This window comes from Danio rerio, chromosome 2 (genome assembly GCF_052040795.2).
Source record: "Danio rerio strain M-AB ecotype USA chromosome 2, GRCz13ab, whole genome shotgun sequence".
Taxonomy (NCBI): Eukaryota; Metazoa; Chordata; class Actinopteri; order Cypriniformes; family Danionidae; genus Danio; species Danio rerio.
The window spans coordinates 41382843-41408787 of record NC_141022.1 but is presented as its reverse complement, the minus strand read 5'-3'; the positions used below and the strand labels follow the sequence as shown (position 1 = coordinate 41408787).

At 34.2% G+C, this 25945-nt stretch overlaps 2 protein-coding genes across 2 annotated transcripts; one reads left to right on the top strand and one right to left on the bottom strand.

The window, feature by feature from the left end:
- The first annotated feature begins 1460 nt into the window (after positions 1 to 1460).
- Positions 1461 to 6951, top strand: pcp4l1 (Purkinje cell protein 4 like 1). Its single transcript, NM_001161488.2, is given in 3 exon segments — positions 1461 to 1629; positions 3409 to 3463; positions 6411 to 6951. Coding segments are annotated over 3 exon segments (216 nt in total). The 5' UTR covers positions 1461 to 1620; the 3' UTR covers positions 6563 to 6951.
- Positions 6952 to 11370: 4419 nt separating this feature from the next.
- apold1a (apolipoprotein L domain containing 1a) lies at positions 11371 to 25652 on the bottom strand. The gene is given in 21 exon segments (NM_001030137.2): positions 11371 to 11465; positions 11467 to 12047; positions 14545 to 14959; positions 15032 to 15083; positions 17889 to 17925; positions 18037 to 18111; positions 19015 to 19077; positions 19155 to 19214; positions 19665 to 19730; positions 19807 to 19869; positions 19973 to 20044; positions 20146 to 20220; positions 20343 to 20408; positions 20520 to 20567; positions 20721 to 20789; positions 22209 to 22292; positions 23000 to 23065; positions 23528 to 23632; positions 23736 to 23790; positions 25034 to 25103; positions 25548 to 25652. Coding segments are annotated over 18 exon segments (2010 nt in total). The 5' UTR covers positions 23618 to 23632; positions 23736 to 23790; positions 25034 to 25103; positions 25548 to 25652; the 3' UTR covers positions 11371 to 11437.
- Between the last annotated feature and the right edge of the window lie 293 nt (positions 25653 to 25945).

The following is a 25945-nucleotide window of genomic DNA, read 5'->3' as shown; positions in this document are numbered from 1 at the left end:
TGGTCACGCTAAACATATACGCGCACGAGATTTTTTGCACTCAATATTAACTACCAATTCAGTAACAACAATAACAACATTAATAACAATAAACGTTTGTGTTGGTCTATTTTCAAAGTATTACAAAAAGTCAGTTCATATCAATAATAATAATAATAATAATAATAATAATAATAATAATAATAACAATAATAATAACACCAATATCAATATTAATATTAATGATAATGGTAATAATAACAATATTATTACATATATTATTTATAATATTATATCTAATATATATATATATATATATATATATATATATATATATATATATATATATATATATATATATATATATATATTAATATATATATATATATATATATATATATATTAATATATATATATATATATATATATATATATATATATATATATATATATATATATATATATATATCTATATATATATATATATATATATATATAATTTAAATAATTTTGGTTTAAAGCTGGAAGGGCATCCGCTGCGTAAAAAATATGCTGGATAAGTTGGGGGTTCATTCCGCTGTGGCGACCCCAGATAAATAAAGGGACTAGGCCGAAAAGAAAATGAATGAATGAATAAATAATAATAATAATAATAATAATGATAATAATAATATTAATAATAATAATTATTATTATTATTAATATTATTATAAATATACAATATGGAATAAATGACAAAATATTGTCAAAGTTGGAAAATAAATAATAATAATTCTCAACAAAAACTTGTTATAAGTTTTCTTTGTTTTATATATCAAGTGTTCATAATTATTATTTTATTATTACTATTTTTGTGTTAACAATGACTTTTTATCTATTATTTGACTCATGTTATATTTTATTGTGTTAATATTTCATACAATTTGATTCATTTAAATATATTTAATATTCATTAAACAATATTTTGATACTACTAAAAAATTATTAATATTGATTATAAATAATTACGAAAAAATAAATAGTATTTCATAATTGTTGCACTAATTAATCATCATTAATAAAAAAAAAGTAATAATCGAGTGCATGTAAGATAACAATAATCTATAAAAAGAACTAATAATCATTCATTCATTTTCTTTTCGGCTTAGTCCCTTTATTAATCAGGGGTCTGCACAGCGCACTGAACCGCCAACTTATCCTTATGTTATATGCAACGGATGCCTTTTCAGCCGCAACCCATCACTGGGAAAACTGATAATCGTGTTAATCTAAACAGAATTAATTACAAATCAAACATACTTTTTTTGTTTATTATTATCATGGACAAATCAATAAACTAATAAAAATTAAATTTAAACATCTACTCCTTGCAGTGAACAGTGGAGGGAGAGTGTGTGTGTGTGTGTGTGTGTGAGAGAGAGAGAGAGAGAGAGAGAGAGAGAGAGAGATCGGGGGCGTGTTTTTCGGGATGAGAGATGGAGATACAGACCTCTGCATAACATTATCCTCGGTTCAGTTGTTTTGACATATTTTCAAAGCACTCTGGAAAAGGACAATTCGACGGGGATTCTTCGCTGATCCAAAGTCACGTCACAAATTAACCCGCGAAGTCAAACGGCTATTTCAGCACATCTCAGAACTATGAGTGAGGTGAGTGATATTTGTTACTATATAAACCCTAACAACTTAAAAGTTCACTAGATTATTATACAATTCTAAAATGGCGTCAATGTTCAATGTAAATGTAACGTTATTCACAGGTGACCTAAATATATTGACATAGAACGTGAATCGTTATTAAAAGGATGGTTTAACATTAGAGACGTCGACACAAGTCAAAAGACATGCGTTGAATTGAATAAGCTAAAAATATATGTTGTGTATGTGTGTGAATGAGTGTTTTACAGTAATGGGTTGCAGTTGGTAGGACATCCGCGGTGTAAAACATATGCTGGATAAGTAGTCGGTTCATTCCACTGTGTTGACCCCTGATAAATAAGGGACTAAGCCGAAGCAAAACGAATGAATGAAGTTTTCTTAAGATAAACTAGAGGTAGTATTACAGATAATCCTCCTCCTTAAGATTTTACACATTGAAAGTAATATTTCCCATGGTTAATCTGAAAATGTGATGCTTTACATTCTTCTTCTTTTGTGTGTGTGTGTGTGTGTGTGTGTGTGTCCTATTAATTGGCAATTAATAAGTGGCTCAGGGGAGCTTGACCTTGCTGATGTGAGCTTGGCTAATTAGCAGATGGAGATTGTGCCGTGAGGTTTGTGTATCACTGAAGTGTGAGAGAGAAAATAAAGTGCTGGCTGAGGTAATGTAGCAGGGGAAAACTAATAGCCAACACACTGGGAGCCAGCTGGCTGTGGATGGGCTCTTTTCACCCCTCATCATCGTGTCTTTTAAGTGTGAAAACCAGAAGTGAGGGAACAAAATACCTCTGTAATACTCACATGACCTACTTTTTGCAAATTAAAAAGCAGAAAGTAAACAACAGAAGGGCATGGACTAAGACAAAGAACAAATGTTGACGTTTTTATGCTCACAGGGATTATGTGTTGTGGATGTGTAGGTGTGCTGAAAATGGAGAAAGGAATTTGAGGATGGTTCTTAGTTATAAGGTGAAGATGTCCCCCCCCAAAAAAAAAGTAAGAAGAAAAAAAAGGATTATTTGGGAAGGGCTGCAGAGATTTGCATTTGAAAGAGTGCCTTGCAGCAAGAAAGAGTGGATAATGTGTGCATATGCGCATGTGTGTGTGTGTAAGGCGATGCTCCATTTCGTCTCTCTTCATGACATTTTATGGGCTCCAAAAATTCTGTGCAAAGTATGTACATTATACTGGCAGCTTCGAGCTAATATCAGAATGCAGTGACATCACAAATTAATAAAAATAAATGAAACTGACATATCTTGAATACCGATGTCTATAGGAATAATTCAAATCTAGGCCATCATCTCAAGGCTCTGTAATGAAGAAGCAAGGTCACAGATATACTGAATGCATTTTGGCCCCAAGTAGTTTGCTCATGCTGTGCATATCACTACTTTTATGGAGACATGGATAAATATAACTGATTACCTGTCCATAGAAACATTTTATAACCTTGTATTTCCAGTATCAAATGTCATCATTATAAATAATTAAAGATATATTATATAAAACATACATATTAAGCTTGCATGTTATAGGGATCCTCTCCAGGGCTGAGTGCCACTGTTCCAGATTGCACACAGAATTGAAAAAGGAGGATTAAACTGATGGGGATTAAGGGGTCTTTATCATTCAGTGTCCTAACACATGCACGATAAAGCTTTTAATGCCATGGTAGACCCAAAAAAAAAATTCGCAAATGTTGTGATTTTTGTTTTACTGCATGTCTGAATGCTGATAAACCTAATAGCTGCCATCTCTTTCTTTCAGAACAGTTCTTCTGATCCTCCCAACAGCACTCAGGGGCCCATCACTGACGATAAAGGTGCATTTTTATGAGTTTCATTACGCTATATTTATACTTTTTGAAAACTATTCCACATTTTTTCACTAAACCTGTCCAGGTACATAAAGCCACAATTGTATTTGCATAACTGCCTACAACACAAAGGTCAACCATTTCAATCTGATTTCTACACTGTAAAACCCATTAAGTCAAGGCAACTCAAACCGTTTGAGGAAACTGATTGTTACAAACCATTTGGGTTAAAACACGATCTATATGAATACTGTAAACTTACTCAATTTAAGTTGAAGTAATGAGGTATTTAATTAACTCATTACCTTCCACACGAGTTCTAAACTCTTTAGTAGATAGTAGAAAATTAGTAGAATTAACATTCAGTCAATTTTGAGTTACCTACACTCATTTCATTTGATTTGACTGTAGGGTTTTACAGTGTACAAACCCTTTTGAGGGCTGTAAACAAAAACAATGGTTCCAGCATATTTCCTGTTTTATATTTTGAATTTCTATAGCTTCTAAGAATCCACAAAGAGCCACATATTGATAAATAACGCTATGAAATTGGTTTTAACTTTCAGTTATTGATAACATCACCACATTGAAATGGAATATATTTTTAATATGTCCTATCCCCTCAACAACAAAAGCACACATGCATACTCAAGCATTCATTACTGCATATCAAGTGGAGGCTGGTCCATAAGGTCTATTCAGTTGACAACCCTCATCATGTTATGCCAAATTTTCATTCATATTCCAAACAAGAATGAAATAATGAAATTATTATAATGAAATCTGAGAAATTTCTGTCCACCTATTTAAAGTCAGTTCGCCCGAAACCTCTGATGCGTCAAAACGCAAGAGATCAAAATAAACCTACATGAATTAAGATGTTTAATCAAAGTCTTCTGATTAGAAATAATCACTTTATACAATACACAGACTTAATTTAGCCATTTATATCACTTAAAAGCACTTTTATAAACTACACAAACAGAAGCTCAACCACCACTGCTTGACTTGCTAGAACAAACCTTAGTGGTTCTTAGGGAAGCTGAAAAGTACAATTCAATTCATCTTTATTTCTATAGGGCTTTTATAATGTAGATTGTGTCAAAGCAGCTTAACATAGAAGTTCTAGTAAATTGAAACTGCGTCAGTCCAGTTTTTTGAGTTGAAGTTGAATTCAGTTCAGTGTGGTTTAAATTTCACTGCTGGAAGTCCAAACACTAAAGAGCAAATCCATCGATGTGCAGCTTCACAAGTCCCAAACCAAGCAAGCTAGTGGCGAGGAACAGACTTCACCAATTGACGAAGTAAAGGGAAAAAAACTCAAGAGAAACCAGGCTCTGTTGGGCACGGTCATATCTCCTCTGGCCAAACGTCTTGTGCAGAGCTGCAGTCTAGGCGCCGGAGGCTGAAGAACGCTGGACGTCCATGGTGAAGAACTTCAGGGGTAAGTAGGTCACCGGCAGGTGTTCAGGCTGGCCCAAGGGATCAATGCAGAGACTTGTCTGTCACAGGGGTCTTTCAGGAATCAGGGCCTACTCACACTATGCCATCCGTACCATGCCCAGGCCCGTTTCCCGGATCGTTTGAGAAGTGTGAGTGCGCTGAATCAGGCTCAAGCACGGTTCACTTGGCTGGCCCTGACCTGGTTCGAAGAGGTGTGCCTGAGCGCGGTTCACTTGGGCTTTGGCGCGGTACGCTTGTGTGTAAGTGCAAAACGCGCCAAAGCCCGAAACTGAAAGCGAGACGTGACTTTTATGGGACTGTTTCATATGGATTTATTAATCATTCTTACTGTTCAGTGAACGCAAACTGCCATAGTTTATTAAAGACAGCTGCGCGCCTTCAGCAGACCTCCTCATTCCTGCAGCACGAGGGCTTTATGATTGTTTATGAGCACCAAAAGTGGCGGATCTGTTCGGCGAAATATCTGACTGCGTGTCCCCGCATCCCTAAGGACTGTTTGGTGAAATATTTGATGGCATATCAAACGACTGAAACAATATAACTAGAGAAATCTCCGCTGTGCTGCTGAGTGAGAGAGCGCTTCACTGAACAGCCCAGCAGCGATGACGTAAGCGTGCCGAAGCCCGTTTGTGGTGTGAGCGTGGGCCGTCGAGGGAGACGGGAGGGGGGACAAGCGTGCTTTGGCCCGGTTCGAGGCAACTGTACCTAGTGTGAGTACGGCCTCAGTCTCACGCTCTCTGCTCCTCCATGACCACCACAGCATCAGCTCAGGATACAGCCTGGTCCAGGATTATGGATACCTTGGCATCATTTCTTCAGATCTTGGATCGCATCAATGGCGCTGCATAATCTCTAGGGGCCTCGGGAATAGTATCCCCAGATAGATGTAGAGAATAAGGAAAATAATTAGCATAGCTGCTGTTCCATGTGCTATGTGACATGCAAGAATGGACTACATCATTGGTTCTCATGTGTCAAGATTACTTGATCTTTAAAATGAGGGAAATTAGGTGTAAATATTATTATTACTTTTTGAAATATTTTATAGTGCCAAATGTTTTGGCTGACTAGACTTTTGAAAGGGGGACAGAAATATCACAGAGTTGATTAAAAATGTCTTCATCTGTGTGAAGATGAACGCATTTCTTGTTGAATTATTATTTTTTTAAAACATGAGGGTAAATAAGTCCTGTAGGTCAAATCATGGTCACAGGACTGAATCCCAGAGAAAGCAAATCATAAAATGTGTATACTGAAAGCAATGTCAGTCAATTTGGACGAAAACTTCTACCAGATACTTAAATGTAATGTTTCTGTATACTATGCTGAGATATGAGAAAATAATTTTAACATGAAAACAGACTGTAAATTTAATCATGTAAAATAAAAATAAAATGTATATGGATCAATTTAAAATGATTTAAAATATTGCATTTGCTTTTACTATACTAGTAATGTTGTCAACATGTGAATGTGATGTGTTTCTCAGCCGCCCAGGAGAAACTGGAGAGCAAAGGTGCGAATCCCCCAACGCAAGAACCAGAAGAAGAGATCGACATTGATCTGGAGGCGCCAGAGACAGAGAAAGCTGCTTTGGCAATACAGAATCAGTTCAGACGCTTCCAGAAGAAAAAGAAGTAGAAGAGGGAAGCATGAGCGAGAAGAATCAGCGCGGAGGACAAAAACACCTTCCGCGGCATTCAAAATGGAAAGAGAGTTAATGAGGAAGCGACAGAGGACAAGGAAAAGTCAAGTGTGGGTGGGAAATTAGGGGGTTGGAAAGCAAATGATAGCCCTGTGGCATCAACATGCTGGGGTGATTAGAGTTTAGGACATAAGAATAGGGAAGGATTTTCACTTTAAAAGACATGGCAGATTCTGTATTTGTTGAGATTTTCTCCATCCTTTCGTTCCTCTCCTGTAGACATAAATACAGCTAGTTACTGTGCAAAACATGTCTGACATATTTAATATATCATTGATGCAACACAATAAATGTAAGAAATATAAACCTCACAAATCAAAAGACAGTGCTGTCATGAAACATCATTATAGATATGCTTAGTTGATAATTTATTGTAAGAGTTGCTCTTAATTTTTTTAAGCAAGTGTTTGAAAATCTCTTTAAGTCAACAGCAGAATAAATAAGGAATATTTAATAATCTATATATTAATAATACCCTGATGATACTATAGCAATTACCAACATTTTGCATATAATATTATAAAATAATAAAAATATAATAATAATATAATAAAATTGTAGAGTATGGATTCAATCTAGAGCCACATATACTTGCAAAATAAAAGAAAGTTTTGCAAACAAAAAATAAAGTTCTGCACAATAAATAAATAAATAAATGCAAATCTCCAAAAAATACAAAGTAAAAATTAATTTTGAGAAACAAAAATAGTTTTTGCTAACAAAAATAAAGAACGGCAAAGGGAAAATTAGGTTAAATTTGTTAACAAAAAAAGAACTGCATTCGCAATAAAATATTTGCAAAACGTTTTTATTGCATTGCCTTTACAAAACCCGTCCAGTCAGTTGTAATGCTCATTTTGATTAGCTTTTCATTCAACCATGAGTTTGTGATGCTGTTTTCACTATGCACTTTACAGTTCAACGCATTTCACTTTGTGGTCCTGATTTGACAAGGGGGGCGGGGTCAAAACTTGGGTGTTTACAGCAGGCCCGGACCTGCCTCCATTTAAGCGACGTCATCATTTGCTTGCTAACTACCATAACATTTTGACAAATAAATTTAAACTACCAATTAGACATACCTGAACTTCCCTCGCATGCCTCTGCTCAGCTTTGCTTCTGCTTCTTCTTCCTTCAAAGTTTTATGGCGGTTGGCAAGCAATTGATGACGTCGCTTAAATGCAGGCAGGACCGGGCCCACCATAAATGGCCAAGTACCCTTGTACCCAAGTACCATAGTTTTTTAATTGCAAAAATACACACACACACACACACATATATATATATATATATATATATATATATATATATATATATATATAATTTTATTTTATTTATTTATTTATTTATTTTTTTGCATTGCTTGATTATTTTTTGCAATTTTTTTTGTTAGCAAAAATTTTTTTTCCCCCAATTTATTTTTCGATTTGCGATTTTTGAACATTTTCATCATTTTCTTTTTTTGCTCGATACTTTTAGTTTTTTTGCTTACAAAACTTTTATTTTGCAAGTATAAATGGCCCTAGAATGACTCCATAGTAAAGGGATTTATTCAAAAAAAGTTTATAAAAGCTTGTTATTTTCAATTTTGTTTTAGCAAATTTGGCAAATGGCCATGTTGTGCTCAGTTTACTGTATAATAATGACTTGATCAATTTAGCACAAGGTAGATAGTATTTTTGTGTCTTGTCATACTGGTATAAATGCCTTTGATTTTTCCTTTAATGACAGATGTTGCAGCATGCAGAAAGATTCTAGATTTTTTTTCCAGTGTCAAATCAAACAAAGATGATCCTCAAGGAAAGTGTAACATTTTGATCTATTTTAAGCGTCTTTCTCTTTCTCCGTCCCCTATAATTAAAAGCGGTCTCCACAGATATCTCAGAATAGCTGGTAATAATGAGAGCACTCTATAGACACTCATGACGATCTCACAGTTAATGGGACAAATGATGTCTGTAATTGCATTGAGACGAGTGTGATGAAAATGTCATCTCTGCTTGATCTTTTTCAAACAGTCACTGCGGGAACGCGATCATTGAATTCGCCTGTTACTATTATTCTGTACATTTGATTTAAAGTATGACACATGTTACTGATGGGCGGACAGTTATCTTGTCCTGCACTTGATGTGTGTTCGAGTACTCCAACCCACACTGGTTTCTTTTTTCTCTGTGTGACTCAGCCTAAAATATATGCTTGAACAGAAAGAATTGTATGTCCTGAGCTGAATTGTATGTCCTAGGGGCAGCGAGTAGATGTTACATAATGTAAAGAGCATTATATAAGAGTTTTTTCTATAAAACTCGAAAGCATAATACAACTTTAATAATTCTTAAATGCAGGTTCCAGCAGTATTTTTTAAAATCCTAGTTTCTAAAATATTAGAAGGTGTAAAATGCAGCGTGTTGTTATTATCGAATGAAATGTAAAGCTTTTCCTCGCTTTATATCTAACATTTTACTGTTTGTCCTCTATAGTAAGTATATTCAGTGTTTTCTATATTATTATATACAAATTTACTCATTTTTGGGGCTGATACATGTGGGACCATGCAAGTGCTTAGCTGGCACATGTTATCATGTAATTTAAGGTCTTTATGACAGAGAAGATGTTATGATACATGGTGGTCTTTTAAATAAATAAACTATAAAATATTAATTATTATTATACTAAATATATTAACATATTTAGTAGGGGGTCCTGCAGAGCTTAGCTCCAACCATATACAGTTGAAGTCAGATTTATTAGCCCCCCTAAATCATTAGACCACTTGTTTGTTTTTTCCCCAATTTATGTTTAACTGATAGCAGATTTTTTTCAGCCCATTTCTAAACATAATAGTTTTAATAACTCATCTCTAATAACCCATTTACTTTATCTTTGCCATGATGACAGTAAATAATATTTTACTAGATATTTTACAAGACACTTCTATACAGCTTAAAGTGACATTTAAAGGCTTAAATAGGTTAACTAGGCAGGTTAGGGTAATTAGGCAAGTAATTGTATAATGATGGTTTGTTCTGTAGACTATCGAGAAAAAATATAGCTTAAAGGGGCTAATAATTTTGTTCTTAAAATGGTGTTTTAAAAATGTAATAACTGATTTTATTCTAGCCAAAATAAAACAAATAAGACTTTTTCCAGAAGAAAAAAATATCATCAGACATACTGTGAAAATTTCCTTGCTCTGTTAAACATCGTTTGCAAAATATTTAATAGAGAGTAGAAAAAAATTTGAGGGGGGCTAATAATTCTGACTTTAACTGTACATAAACACCTGAACAAGCTGATTAAGATCTTACTAAGTAAACTTAAAAACTTCCAGGCAGGTGTGTTAAGGAGAAGTGGAGCTAAACTCTGCAGGACACTTGACCCTCTGCTCTAGGGGTAGATCAATACAATTGGTTGGGTTTAGGTCAATCGGTCAAAACAATCATTCGTCAGCGGCCTCTGGTGGATTTACAATAGAACAACAGGTGCATATGGCATTCGCGAGAGAAATTTAAGATCTCAAATGCATACACAGCAGCCTCTGGTGGATTCGCGAAAACAGAAACTGCAAAAAACATAGCTCCTATAGGATGTATTTGGCACTCTCCAGAATTGTATATAGAGATACTTTTTCAGAATGAGCCTGGGTTGTGGTTTTCAGTGGTTACCGATTTTCAGCTTTTGTGTTTAACAGAAGAAAGAAAAGGTTTGGAACCACTTGGGTGAGTAAGAAGAATGTAATTTTTTTTTGTCTGAACTGTCCCTTTAAGAGACTCTTTAATTGTGTTTGGGAGCTTGGCTATATGTTTGGGCACTATAAAATACTGAAGCCAAACTGTCCCAAGTACTGTATGTCTGCTGTAATCTTTTAGATGATGATGCCAATGACATCATGAGCTGGAGCTCTGGAATCAAAGTCCTGACCAAACTCTCGCAAGCATGTATTCATGACACAACATTGCATTTTTTTATCATCACATGACTAACTAAATGCAAACTTATTAGCAACACTTAAACATACATTTGTGTAATAAGAGCTAAAACGGTGGGAACCAACATGTAATTAGACCCCCTCCCCCTTCCTTGACATAGTGAAGCCAAAATTTATAACGTGTACTGCAACCAGCCACCAGGGGGTGATTTAAATGTTTGATTTCACTTCTTAAGTAAGGTGTGGGGCATATTTATAAAGCCTTGATTAACATCCTTTTTGCATATAAGGTATCAGAGTCATTGCTTGAACAAACAGTGTGTGGCCTGTTTACAAAAAGGGTCAAGTATTTCCCATGAGCCATTGACTTTTTCCATCACTACTGGCTTTCCCCTCTAAATGCTGAAATGACAGTATGTGACACCTGATTGGCTGTTGGTTGCTTACAATTTAACACTACGTGTTTGTTTAGCAATGCAGTTTTATGTTAATTCTGCACAAATTGACGGCAGAGCAAGTTTCAATTCAGGTAAAAATATGAAGGTAAAAAATCCCTCTTCCCAATTACAAGCTTATGGCAATCCTTCAGCCATTATTAAAAGCTCTGCATGCTTAAAAGGAAAGAAACCTGGGTTAGGCAAAGTGTAAAGATCATTCTTAATCTTGAGCCTTAAATATTATAAATGCCATCTATCTTTGGTCTATTTTTCTTCAAATCTTCTTGAAGTCATCTTGACATCAGACATCTTGTTTATCTGTTCTAAATCTTTCCTAATAAACTTTTCTCATTATTATTATTCTTCATTCACACTCTTCTTCCCACTTTCAAATCTTTTATTTGCCAACCATCCTGCTGTTGTCATTTCTTTAGTGATACGTTGCATCATTCATTTTCACTCCTCATTATTGTTCTTTTTTGTGGTCTTTCCTTCAGTCTCTGCCTTCTTGCTTTTGTTCATTTGATCCTGCAGACCCTTCTGGTCAAGTTTCTCCTCCATCTGGTCAAGTTCCTGCTCAAGCAGAGCCAGTTTGATGGGATCTGACACACACGGGTCTTCATCCTCCTCATCTTCCTCATATTCTTCCACTTCAATTCCATCCATGGTCTTCTGAAGCTGCGTCTTCACTTTGTTTAATTCCAGTAGGCCATGTTGAAGCTCTTTGCAAACTTCTCGGATCTTGGAGGCAAACTTGGTCTTGGCACCTTTGCGGAGTTCATTTGAGTCTTTGGCGAGAAAAAAGACATCCAGAGCAAGAAAAAGAGTGGACATGACCCCTGTGGTGATACTGATGGCCTTGGCGGCTTTGGCAGCACCTCCAGCAACACCCAAAACTTTCACAGTGCTAACAAGTCTATCAGTGTTTATCAGGAGGGCTTTTCCAGCTCGCCCACCTTCCTTCATCACATACTTTATATTACGGTTGAGACTTGTGTTGACCACACTGTCAGAGTAGTCCTTAAAATCCCATTCCTGCAGGGTATTCATTCCTTCCTACATATACAAAATTACAAGTCAGACACCAAGGATGACAAATAAATATTACAACTATTACCATTGCGGAAAATCGCATTTATTTTAGTTTGACTGGAATAAAAGAAGTTTAAAACAATTTTAAGGTCAATATTATTAGCCCCCTTAAGATTTTTACAATTGTTATTGTGGATCATTTAAAAAAAATAATGTACAGTAACTTATACTGCATATTAGGAATTTGCAGTATTCTTCTGTAATCAAAGTAGTCAAGTACTGTAGCTTAAGACAAAAATGCAACATAGGCTCATTCTGAAAATGTAGCCCTACATACAGTTCTGGAGAGCAAATTATGTAGCCAGAAGTACGTATGGCTAAATTCTCGTGCTAGCAGCTGACCGTTTACCTCCGGTTAACAGTCAATTACTCGACAGCGGCCTTTGGTGGATTTACGTGAGAACCGCAGGCGCGAATGGCACTCGTGATGGAAATTTGAGATGTCTAAAAGCCTACATAGAGGACTGGTGGACTCGCGAAAACAAAAACTGCAAAAAAAAAAAAAAAAAAAAACTTAGCTCCTGGGACATATTTGATGCTCTCCAGAAATGTATATAGCAGTATGTTTTCAGAATGGAACTAATGGGTTCAAAAAAATGGTCACTTGTTTGGAATTTATTAAATTCGATAGTAAATACAAAAAAATAAAGGTTTTGTACACCTAGTGTAAAATGCAAATAAATTACAGTAAAGTACTGTAAGAATGGTAATACTCTAAAACTACCGTATTTCTCCATAAGAGTACATTTTTACCAGAAGCGGTAAGGCTATTTTACTGTAAAATGAAATTACGGTAGAGCCCCGCAACTGTAAAACACATTTACAGGTAAGTTAATGTACAAGAGTAGCTGTGATAAATTCTGGCAACAGTGCTGCCAGTACATTACTGTAAAAATACAATAAAATGTCTAACAGTGTAGTTAACCTAATAACCTAGTTAAGTCTTTAAATTGCACTTTAGGCTGAATACTAATATCTTGTAAAATAAGAAAAAAATATTATGTCCAGTCACAGGGTTTCTGCAGGTTTCACCAAGTTAAATTTAAAGACATTTTAAAGACCATTACGAATGCACATTTTTACCCATACAGGGCTAAACGCTAAGGAGTTTCACAAATGTCACAGTTGGAAATGATTTTGATTTGCCCCATCAAAAAATCTTATAGTTTAATACATTTAATGATACAAAAATATTAATAATTTAATAATAAAAACATTTAAGTAATATTAGTTATTTCTTAGCATCATATTTAAAATGTGTTAAAACAAGCAAGCTCTAGTCATTTTATACATACTCTTTTTTACAACATAACCTTTATTTTTATTTCAAAGGAAAAATGTTTTAAAACTATAATAAACTAAACGTATGTTCAGGTCAGTGTCCTCAGCAGTAAATAGATGGGGAACTTTTAAACAAATGTTGTTATAAGTAAATAATTAAACCATTATGATAAATAGAGGTACTCTTACACTTTTAAATAAAAAGTTAAAAGTTTTATTGAGATGAATTGTTGGTGATTGGATGGGTGTTAATATCCAGATTGGGCAGCTTTACACAAACAAAGGGAAAAAAAAATAAGAACCTAGAAGACATTATTTCAGTCAGTTTAAGACTTTAAGGCATAACATTTTGTTCTTAAGATTTAAGACCCCGCAGAGACCCTGTGTCATCATGGCAAAGACAAAATAAATTAGTGATTAGAAATAAGTTATTTATTAGTAACTATTGTGTTTAAGCTATTACTACTAAAATTAGTAAACTATTACTTTTAATAATCTCCTTGTTAAGCAAACACTTGGGAAACATTTTTTAAAAATAATCGAAAATAATTTTGACTTTTAATGTATATAGCTAAACCAACTTGACATTTATATACAGTTGAAGTCAGAATTATTAGCCCCCCTTTTTATTTATTTTTAAATATTTCCTAAATGATGTTTAACAGAGCAAGGAAATTTACACAGTATGTCTGATAATATTTTTTCTTCTGGATAAAGTCTTATTTGTTTTATTTATACTGTTATTAACTTATATTGTTTTATTAATTTGTTTTTATAAATTTTTTAAAAACCATTTTAATGTCAAAATTATTAGCCCCTTTAAGCTATATATTTACTGCATTTTCAATAGTCTACAGAACAAACCATTGTTATACAATAACTTGCCTAACCTGTCTAGTTAACCCTTTAAATGTCACTTTAAGCTGTATAGAAGTGTCTTGAAAAATATCTAGTAAAATATAATTTACTGTCGTCATGGCAATGATAAAATAAATCAGTTAGTTAAATTAGTTATTAAAACTATTATGTTTAGAAATGTTTTTTAAAAATCAGCTAATAATTCTGACTTCAACTGAATTTCACTGCTCTCTGGTGACCTGAAGTGCTTCAATTATCTTTATTTGTTCGTTGATTTGAATAAAAGCATCTACTAAACATAAATATAGTGTGCTGAACATACTTGCATGAATTCCAGACAATCCCTAATGTCAGTGATCTCACTCTGGTAGCCCTGGATCATCTTCTCCACTTTCTTGCGGTCTATCTTGGATTGAACAGCGTCAGTGATGTTCGCTGTGGCTGAAGTGATGCTGCCAGCTGTGGCCACACTGATGCCCACTGCAGTGACAATAGTGGATGTGCCAAAGGTAAAGGGTGCAAGGATGAGGCCAGTAATGGTGGCTATGCCTCCAGCGACACTAGCTACACCCCCTCCGATAGCGGCGCTCACCGTCTTCTTATGGAAACTGTCTGCAGCATCAGCCAGAGCAAGCAACTCCATAATGCGACATTGCAAAGATGCTCCACGCTGGTTGAATAGACTGACAAAGAGACGGGCGGCCATGAACACACGGTCAGCAGCAGCCTCTACAGCCCTGGTAGACAAAATAACAAATGTAAGTAGCCATTGAAGGTAAAAACGGTATAAAAAGTCTGCATTTACTCACAGCTCCTCGTCATCCTCCTGAAAATTTGATGTTTGGTTCCATTCACTCCAACCTGTCAATAATCAGTATGTCATATGAAACTGCAAACAGTAGCTGAGTTTCCATTACTCTGTGTTAATGCAAATGTTTGAAGCATCAAATGAGAAACATGTAATGATAATGCCAATTACATCCCTTAATTCACAAAAATGTTTCTACGCTTGCTTGAGCTGGTTTTGGACAATGCCATTATTGGAAGGTGAAAATTTTCTGAAGGAAATCTGACGTAGTGAATATTACACTCACATGTCTCCATCTTGCTTGCATTGTGCTTACTGTTGATTACTAGGTTACCAATACTACAGTCAGCTGCTCTAACAGGGGGATGCCCAAACATTTTTTTGGGCATCAAAAAAAAAAAAACTTGATTGAGGACAGTGGGCTGAAGGTAAATATAAAAAGCTGTATTACAAAGTTTCATAAATAATTCCCTCGTTTCTTTAAAAATAATTAGAAAACATTACTTTAAGCATAGTAACTAATCCATTACATATTTCTTACATGCTATAATGAACCTACACTCACTGGCCACTTTATTAGGTACACCTTACTAGTGCCCAGTTGGACCCACTTTTGCCTTCAGAACTGCCTTGATCCTTTGTGGCATAGATTCAACAATGCACTGAAAATATTCCTTAGAGATTTTGGTTCATACTGATATGATAGCATCACGCAGTTGCTGCAGATTTGTCGGCTGCACATCCATGATGTGAATCTCCCATTCCACCACATCCCAAAGGTGCTCTACTGGATGGAGATCTGGTGACTGTGGAATACATTTGAGTACAGTGAACTCATTTTCATGTTCAAGAAACCAGTCTGAGATGATTCGTGTTTTAAGACATTGTGCATTATCCTGCTGGAAGTTACCATCAGAAGATGGGTACACTGTGGTCATAAAGGGAAGGACATGCTCAGCAACAATACTCAGGTCAGGTTGACATAATACTCAATTGGAACTAATGGGCCCAAAGTGCGCCAAGAAAATATCCCCCACACCATTACACCACCAACAACAGCCTGAACTATTGATACAAGGCAGGATGGATCCATGCTTTCATGTTGTTGATGCCAAATTCTGACCCTGCCTTCCAAATGTCACAGCGGAAATCAAGACTCATCAGACCAGGCACGTTTTTCCAATCTTCTATTGTTCCTATTTTGGTAAGCCTGTGTAAATTGTAGCCTTAGTTTCCTGTTCTTAGCTGACAAGAGTGGGTTAAAAGTGAAAAAAGTCACTTAAATCACCTTTCTTCCCCATTCTGATGCTCAGTTTGATGTGCAGAAGATCGTCTTGACCATGTCTCCATGCCTATGCAATGCATTGAGTTGCTTGCATGTGATTGGCTGATTAGAAATGTGCGTTAACAAGCAGTTGGACAGGTGTACCTAATAAAGTGGCCGGTGAATGTAATATAATGAAAACATATCAATTCCATTTATAACACAATGGAGTTTGAAGCCACATACACTAGTCAAGCTGCACCTGCCTTTACTTTGATTTGCTCACTGAGGACTTGTGCTTTATCCACTGAGCAATAGTATTTTTATAAAAAATGGATTCAATTTAATTGAAAGTTGAGTTTGTTGTTTTTTTTAGCTTAAAAATAAAACTAACAAATGAAAGGTTACCTTAGGTAACCATTAACTCTAACCCACCTCAAAATTCCCCCCTCTTCTCAGATGGGATGGCAGGCCAAATCAAAGGGTACAATGGGCCAACCTTGACCCTAGTTGGGGCATCTCTGCTCTAACAACTTGATGGAAATGCACCTAAGTTGCAATTTGGAATTTTTCTTTTTTGCAACTTTGAAAAGATTTACTTCACTTTAAAATGGAAATGAATAAAATAAATATTAAATAAATGTAATTAACAATGATCAGTTACAAAGGTTAACCAATCATCCAAATTACTCATTTTGTTGAGCAGTGACCAAGGGGTTAGAAAATAAGAATTGTGGAGGAAAAGTTCATTTTTACCTAACTTGAATGCTCATAAAATTTTGTGTTTTGTCTAAAGATGAGGGCCCAAGCATGAGATATTTGACATATTTTTGTTAATTTCTTTGCCTTGTGTGGAAAAGTACAGCAGGTCCGTAATGTAACCTTGAAGAACTGATATAAGCGGGAGAAAGCCCTCCCTTTCTTGTGACCAATGTTTCTGTTTGACTGTCTGAGCCTTTTCCACGAGAATAAAATCGTCTTTAAAAATAATTGAACATTTTTGTCTCTTATTAAGTGTTGTAATTTTAAAATTGCCATGACAGAGTGCAGTTCTATAAAGGTGCAGATGGTGTGGAATGATTTGTGGGTGATCTACTGAGAATTTTAAGAACAAAAACACAATGAAAATAATTTCCATAATGACGACACCAAATCTACCACGATGTGGGCTTCTAAAAATGCAAACACAAATTAGGTTAATGCATGCTTTTTTGACATTAAAAGTAGTAGATGGACTACTGTAAATATTTAGTAAATCACCATGCATTATAAATATTTAATCTGTTAATGTATTATTTAGTTACTGCATTCTTAGGCAAGTGCATCAGCATTTGCCTTAATGGCAAGAAACTAAAAGCACAAAAAAACAAATCTGCTAAGTTTAAAGTGGTTGAACTTTAAATAATAAAACTTGCTTATAGTATTACATTTTGCTTTAACAGCTGTTTAAGAGCATGTAAATACCCTCTAGTCTAGCGTGAATTGGGTGAATCTAAAACTGTCCAAATTATACAAGAATATAACTAAGTAGTTTTGCACATAACTAGTTTTACATAATGCCTAATATGTAATCAAGTCATTTGGACCAACAGACCCTCAACACTTTTCCACCAGTCCATCAGACCATCATCCTGTGAACAAAGATAAACAGAAAGATAAGTTTTAAAAAATCTAATAAACAATTACAATAACTAATTATTATTTAATTTATATTACAAGAATTATTGCATATTTTAATATACCTCATCTGTCTCTGAGGAATTTAAATCTGTTGGATAGGCAGCCATCTCCACTGGCAGGATTTCAAAAGTACAGTCCTATAATAACAAAAATATATATTTACGACAGCAGACCAATAAACTCACACTGTAAAAAATGCAGGGTTCCACACATTTCATTCACGTTGTCCCAACACAAATCGATGAAGTTAACCTAACACTTCTAACAAATTTATGTGGATTGAACACAAAAAAATTAAGTTGTCCCAATAAAATCTCAAGATTTGTGCTGATTCAGTTTATTTTAAATAAGTAGTTTGAACGAGCAAAAAAAATGTTTGGAGTGTATAACAGTTGCAGCTGTTGGACAACATAATGTACTTTTGAGGCTTTTTTAGATGAGAATGTAGTTGTTTAGATCATAACTATGCAGTTTATTTATATGGACAGTGTAAATTTAAATATTTTTAATTTCAGAGATGCATCGCATTGGCGGCCATCAGTCTGTCATACTGAGCAAAGACAGTTGACGTTGTCCATCCACAAGATGGTGACAGAGACTGCATAATATGCCCTTAGAGGAGGAAAAACCCAGTGTCATTTTTTTAAGCTGATCAAATCATTCTAAAACAGGTCAATAGCATCAGGACGCAGCCTTTATGATGCAAGCTGAGATTGCATCACCCAGCGAGGCAATGACAGACACAATGAACTTAATGAAGTTAGTGACGTCACTGTGATTGGTAGGGTTAGGGGTGGTGTTAGGTGAGCGCATTAAAAAGCATTGGATGCAGCTCAGATTGCAATGCATCCAGACCCCTCTCAGACTGCTAGCATTTTATGCCGTTCAGCCTTATAAGATTAAATGTGAGCAAAATCACCTGTTTTGTTTATTTATTGTTTATGTTTATATACTATACATTTGATAGTATATAAATGTATGATTAGAGCGACAGTCAGGCAGGCAGGCAGGCAGACAAACAGATAGATAGTTAGATATACCTCAGTATTTTGCAGTTGCTGTAGTTCCACTGGTTCATTCATTATATCTTCCTGGTCAGAGCCCTACAGAAAGATCTTTAGTGCATGATGTTACTTTAAATCTAAAATATAAAATGGTATTTTTAAAAATGTTAAACTACCTGTGTACCGGATGAAAATGTGGACATTGTAGACAGAGTTCTCTTCACTCTATATGACACCTGAAAGTATGTGAACAGCACAGTAAAAACAATTTTATTGTGTGTGTGTGTGTGTGTGTGTGTGTGTGTGTGTGTGTGTGTGTGTGTATCGTCACCTTGGAATTATAAGGTTCTATCTGCGTTCTGAATGATTTTGAGATTGAGTTTTTGCATTCCATAGCAAACAATATGTGTGTAACATTTTTTTTTTTAATAAAAAGTCCTAAAATTTTAACAACTTATAAAAAAACATCCCATAATGTAAATAAGTGGTCATTTAATAATAATATATCAATAATTCAATTTTGACAAAAATGTCAGATAGACGATATATATATATATATATATATATATATATATATATATATATATATATATATATATTATATATATATATATAATTATATATAACATTTTAGACCTCCAAAGATACAAATGCTCTTGTATTTTAAACAAACAAAAGATGCTCACCTTAGTACTACGATTAGAGATTTTCTGATGACTTGCTGTGCATTTTCTGGGCACTTCAATAGATTTCTAGCAAACACAGACAAAAAAGGTAAAGCATTTGTTTCCTGACAATTTGCAGATCATTGCTGATTTGATACATTACCTTATCAGCTTCCAAAATGGTATAATCCCAGTCTGTAAGCTCACTGTGCTCACTTAGTGGATCCTGCATAATATGATTTTATTGATTTTCCATACAGGTTCATGCTGATTGTGAACATTATCAGTAATCCATTTACAGCGATAAATAAAAAAGTGGACTGCATTACCGTTTCCACAGCAAAACGTAATGCTGGTTTTGGGGAACTGCGGAAAGTGCCATTTAGCTTGCCTGAATTATCCTACAGAAAAGAGGCAGTGATTTTAAGCCGTCAGGGATTATGCAAATCAAAAACTAGATATATAATCAACTTTACAGAATAAACTAAGTAATGATGAGCACCTCTACGTTGTTATACAGGGGATGTAAGAGATGGTCATTACTGGCCAGCAGTTTGATGTGTAATGGTGGGCTGTCCTAGAAGAGGAAAGCTAGAGAACATTATGCATAATCAACAGTGCCAAAAATAGACTAGTTAACACAATACATATAAAGAAAACAGGTTGTCATATGTGTATTATATTACTGTAGTAATATACCTCTCCAGAAGTGTTCTCAGTTCCTCTTGGAAATGTTTTGAGAAAATTAAACAGTGAATTCTCCTCCTAAAGACATTAATCAGAGAATCAAAATAGAAATTTTAGTGATTTTGAATGCAAGATATATGGTCAATATTATGGGTGTCACATTGTGGCCTCTCTGACATAATGGCTTACATGACTGTCACTGGCTGGAAAATCCTCATTCTTAAATACTGGTTCTTTCTGTAAAAAAAAGAAAAAGTAATAATAATAAAACAGCAGATCTATGCATCAAACAAAGCTGAACGAATTATTTCAAAGTGTTTTGCTAAGTGCAAACTTAAAGACATTCATTTAAGAATATATTGTGAGAACAATATTTCAATATTGCAACACCTTGGTGTGGGTTTCTGTTTGATGGTGTTTGCTTGCTGACAGTTCTCCATCTTGTAATGACAGTTTTTCCTGTTGAGAGAGAGGAAGGTAACATCAGATGTTTGTGAGCTAAATCAACCATAAAAATTGCAGCATTATTCTGTGTAATGTGCAAAATTACGTAAAATTTGCCACAACTATGTTGCAGGAATTGTTGTAAAACAGAATAAACTGTTTAAAAGCAGAGTATAACTAGGTCCATCACCTGAGTATTTGTGTTTTTTTTTTCAGATCAATTCTGTCATTATAGTAGTTGTGATTCATTATTAATAAGATTATGTTAAAAGCACAATAATTGAGATTTTTCATTAAAAAAACAAAAAACACGAGAACAGTGTTATATATTTTGCTACAGATATGATTATGTTGTCCAAATATGTCAAAAAACTAGTGACAGATCGTATTTCTCATCAGCAATCACTTTAGTGGTCTTGATTCATTTTGACAGCTTTCAGCCTTATATTGCTTCATAATACCATGATAACTAGTTTATTAATTAATTACTCAAATATTGTATGCAACTCTACAGGCAATCATCTCATTTAATCATGTGGTATCTTTGCCAAGGGTTTGGGTGATGTTTGAGCAATATCTCTGAGGAAGTCTTTTGCCTCCCCCTAGTGTCTAACTGTATGACTGTATTCATTATCATTCACTAGCTCACACTTACAGATATTTGGCTGAATAAAATATGCATATTTGGCATGCTGTTTGAGGAGAAGGCTACAAATTTGGAAAGACAGCCTACACTGAAACATTTTCATTAGATTTACTTAATTTTTTAATGTAAGTGGTTGCAAACAGTTTATATAGTCTAAATAAAAAAAATAAGTTGAACATTCCTAAATGTAATTTGTTTGTTTAAATTCAGCCTATATAAACTGTTTGCAACAATTTTGCAAAAATATATTTCTTTTAGTGTAACTTATGCTATTCTCCTTTTCAGGAAAAAGACAGAGATATGGGTCTGAGTGTAGTGTCTAGTCTGCCATAAGAATGCACACCCTGCTCCAATTTGTAGGAATAGGGTTTAAAAATTTGGCATCGGGGGGCTGAAAGTTGACATAAAAACAGAGGTAGGATATATTTGATTATATATGGGGGTTTGCTCTTATACTAATTAGACAGTAGTTGGTCTTATACTAAATGGATAATAGAATGGTTATCAGTAATGAATTGGCCTTGTCAAAGCATATCCGCATGTTTCTCTCTAAATTTGTTAATAAAACATCATTCAGTTTGTTTCTGCAAAGTATAGTATGTTAGATACAAAAGCATTTGGACCAAAAAGGTAACCCTTTGATAGCTCAGTTTACTCTTGCTTTAATCGTTTCAACGTAAAATTATGAATTATTTAATTTACATGAACAGACTATATTAATTAGATTTAGTTGTCTGTCATCAAAACATTTTGGCTTAAATTGGTTTTGTAATGTCCAAAAACTCCACCTGTGGTTCTACCTCCTGTGCAGCGAGACTTGTCACCTTTTTAGGTGTCTTCTTAAACAATCTTCTAAAAACAGCTCCTTTCCCCTGAAATATGAAGACAATGTACAATCTAGTAACTTTTCATTGTAAAACATGACAAATGAAATGAACTGGGTATAAATATAAAGGCCCATAGTCAGACTGGTGAAAGGGGTAGTTCTTTTTTTTAAAAAAGTGGACCCTTTTGCTGTTATTCGCCTCAATTTTTATTTAATAAGGAAGTTTAAAGAGGCTGCATTTTAGTGACATTTTAAGCACTATTTCTTCATCATTAGCTGATGGTCAGCATAACCACACTTTTTGATGTACCAAAAACATTTCCTAAATATTTAGAATAAAGAAATATGAAAACAATATTTATTTTTTAAATGCAAATGTATTACATCATATATCATTAGAAAAAATTTGAATCTTTTTTAATCTGTTTAAGTTTTAAATTAAAAACTAGCATATTGTCATTTAAATATCATTAATTAAAATAACAAACTGGCCTGCACATTCAATTTTCCTCAGTCACACTGAAGCGACAGCCAACAGTGGATTAAACCTGGTATTAAAGCCTTTTTCAATGGGTTATTTTCACAATTTATTATGGCATAACAGTCAAAAAGTGACAAATGAGCTCATGTATGGGACAAATTCTAAACCTTTGTCAGTGAAGGGTAGGTCTTTTGAATCACCCGAACCCCCTGTATATACGGGCCTGAATGTACACCATTTACAATAACTGTTGAGCACATTAGATGGCAAACCTTAGGGTCAATGGTGTCTGATAGTCGATCATTGAGAGACGAGACTTCACTCTCAGCAAACTTGTTCTGGGAAAAAATGTTAACTGATTACTCTCAGAAACATTTCTGCACTTACAAAAAATTATGTATGAAAAAATTCTATAAAAAATAATAAAGAAATAACAGTGGCACGTTTAATTAAGTATTATTTTAAAAAGGGAAAACTCATTGTGTATTAATTTCTATTATTTTTTTAGAGTCTGAATCTTCAACATATTTCACTACTAGTTCAAAATCTTCATCGTCTGCTGCTTGTCTGTTTTCTAAATGTTACTTTTTATCCCAAAGCAGAGTCAAAGCAGATTCAGAGCAGCATTCTAAGAAATTATACTATAACATCAAGGCACTTCTATTGTTCCCTTACAGACTGTCATTAATGCAAATCAGTCCGTCATGCACAATACTCTCTTTGTTAAGTAAAAATAGTCAACAATGCAAATAAAAGGAAAGACGTTATAAACAAGAGAGCTTTTACATCAAACTACTAACCCCTGTCTGAATGTTTGCTGCTCCCAGATCTTTAAACAAGTACTGTCTTGCCTCGAATGAGTGCTCAGCTGTGTCTGAACGCCTGGACATTGAATCTGCTCTCTCCTTTTGGCACAAGCAGAGGAAACAACACAAATTGACAGTTCATATATGTGACTGCTAAAATGTATTTGAGCGTTTAACTGCATGACAGTGACACATGGCTTACCTGAATTATATCTGCTGTTTTCTTCTGAATCAATGGCACTGTATGTTAACTTCACCTACAGATGGATCACTATTAAATCTGTCCCACTCAAATAAGATGAGTTGTGCATCAAACTTAATTGAAATATTTTTATTATTTTATATGCCCTGTAAAATGCTGTATTTCATAACTAAGCTGTCATTCTCTTGGATGGACTCTTGTATTTAGGACTTGTGTCCATGTATTATTATTTCAGTCCAGGCCCTGAGAGATCAAAATTAATTATCACAACCAACTCGGTTTCACAGGTTATTAAAAATTGACAAGAGCTTCAGACACATTTTGAGTGGTTCATTAACTAGCTCACAAATTCCTTGTTCATATAAATAATGTCAATAATCACTTTCACAGAATTGCTTTTAAAATCTATTTGCACTTTTATGCTTGCTTTTATTTTCCTTTTTATATTTTTAATAACTGTTTAAAATTTGGTGTTTAATTAATATAAATAATTTTTATATAATTTTAAATGAAACTTTTTTTGATCAATTCCATAATTTTCATGTTTTAAAATGATCGAAAGGACAGGGACACCGTGGGCCCAGTGGAATCAGGGGGCCCAGACCAATGTCAAAAAGCCTATAATAAACATATAGCTCTTTTATAAAATTTTCTATCATACTGTATGTTGTAAAATCTGTCTATCACCATTAAGATTTTAATGTTATTAGCCTTCTTCTTTTTTAAAAGTGGAACGTTCCTTCCGTACTGCACATGCAAATGTTAAAATCTAATTACAAATATGGCTAATTAACTGTACATTTTGTTTTGTGAATTTATTGTATTTAATTTTAAGAAAATGAAGGTTCCACTTAAAATATATTTTTAACATGTGGTTTGTTCACAAAAAAAAAAAAAAAAAAAACTACAGAGAAAACAAAATATCTATAGAGAAAGAGAATGTTTTGAGTCTCAATGCAATGCCCATACACTGAAATTGCTTTGGCCCCCAAATCAGTCCGCCCCTGCATAGACAGAAAATTATATCTCCAAACTAGTAAAAATCTAATTAAATGATTAATTGTTTAAAATGTGAAAATTTGCAAATAAAAATAACAGATGGTGATCTCAACACCTCTTAAATGAGAATTTGGAAACATTTCACCTCATATTGCTTTTTAAAAATCATATTTTATATGACTTATTTTAAAATAGCCACATTTAAGTTTTAGTAAATTCAACAATATTAAATATAAAATGATTAATATTTTTATATTTGATTTACATATGACTGTACCCTACTCATAACTACATAATACCTCATTTTAATGTAGTGAGACTCTGCTTCTGCTTCTGTGTTCCCTCTGGAATCACCATTGTGGTTCTTTTCTAAAATTAGATGGGAAACAAATTTACACAATATGTGTATCATAAAACTAAATTATTACTACAACAAAGTGCTGTATAACAATCCAGAAAATGAACAACAGGCACAGACATCATCATGAGCACAAACAACGCAAACGGTTACACACGCGTAAACGTCTCGCGGACCCTTCTTTTAACGTTAGACAAACTGTAAATACAAACAGTGATTTGCTCATTTTGTTGTTTTATTTCTAAACATTTCAATAGTCTTCTTTTCCGAAACTGGCAGCCCGTTCTAAAAGTATATTTTTCTAGTCTGAATGTCTGAGAGAAACGTCCGATTTGCACATGGCTCGAGCTAAACTAGGAAGCGATTTTTATTCCGAGACCTGACTGAAGAGTTTATTTTGTAAACACGCTGAATTGACATTCGCAAATCACATTTCACCGAACTGTTTTGCCTACCTTATGCTTCCATGCGTACAGCCACAGAGAGATCGACTGTCAAAACTTTGCAAAGCCCCGCCCGGTGAAATCTGTGTCGAGTAATGACAAGCACAGTGAACCACCTCATAGTATCAGTATGACGTAGTCGTGTCTCTTCACGAGTCAAGACATCCACGACCAAACAACACACAAAAGGGTGTTTCTTAAGACACATTTAGTATAGTTTTTTACAATTAATATATATATATATATATATATATATATATATATATATATATATATATATATATATATATATATATATATATATATAATATGAGGTGGTTCACTGTGCTTATATATATATATATATATATATATATATTTTTTTTTTTTTCTTTTTTTTTTTTTTTTCCCTACATGAAGGTCGAATAGAC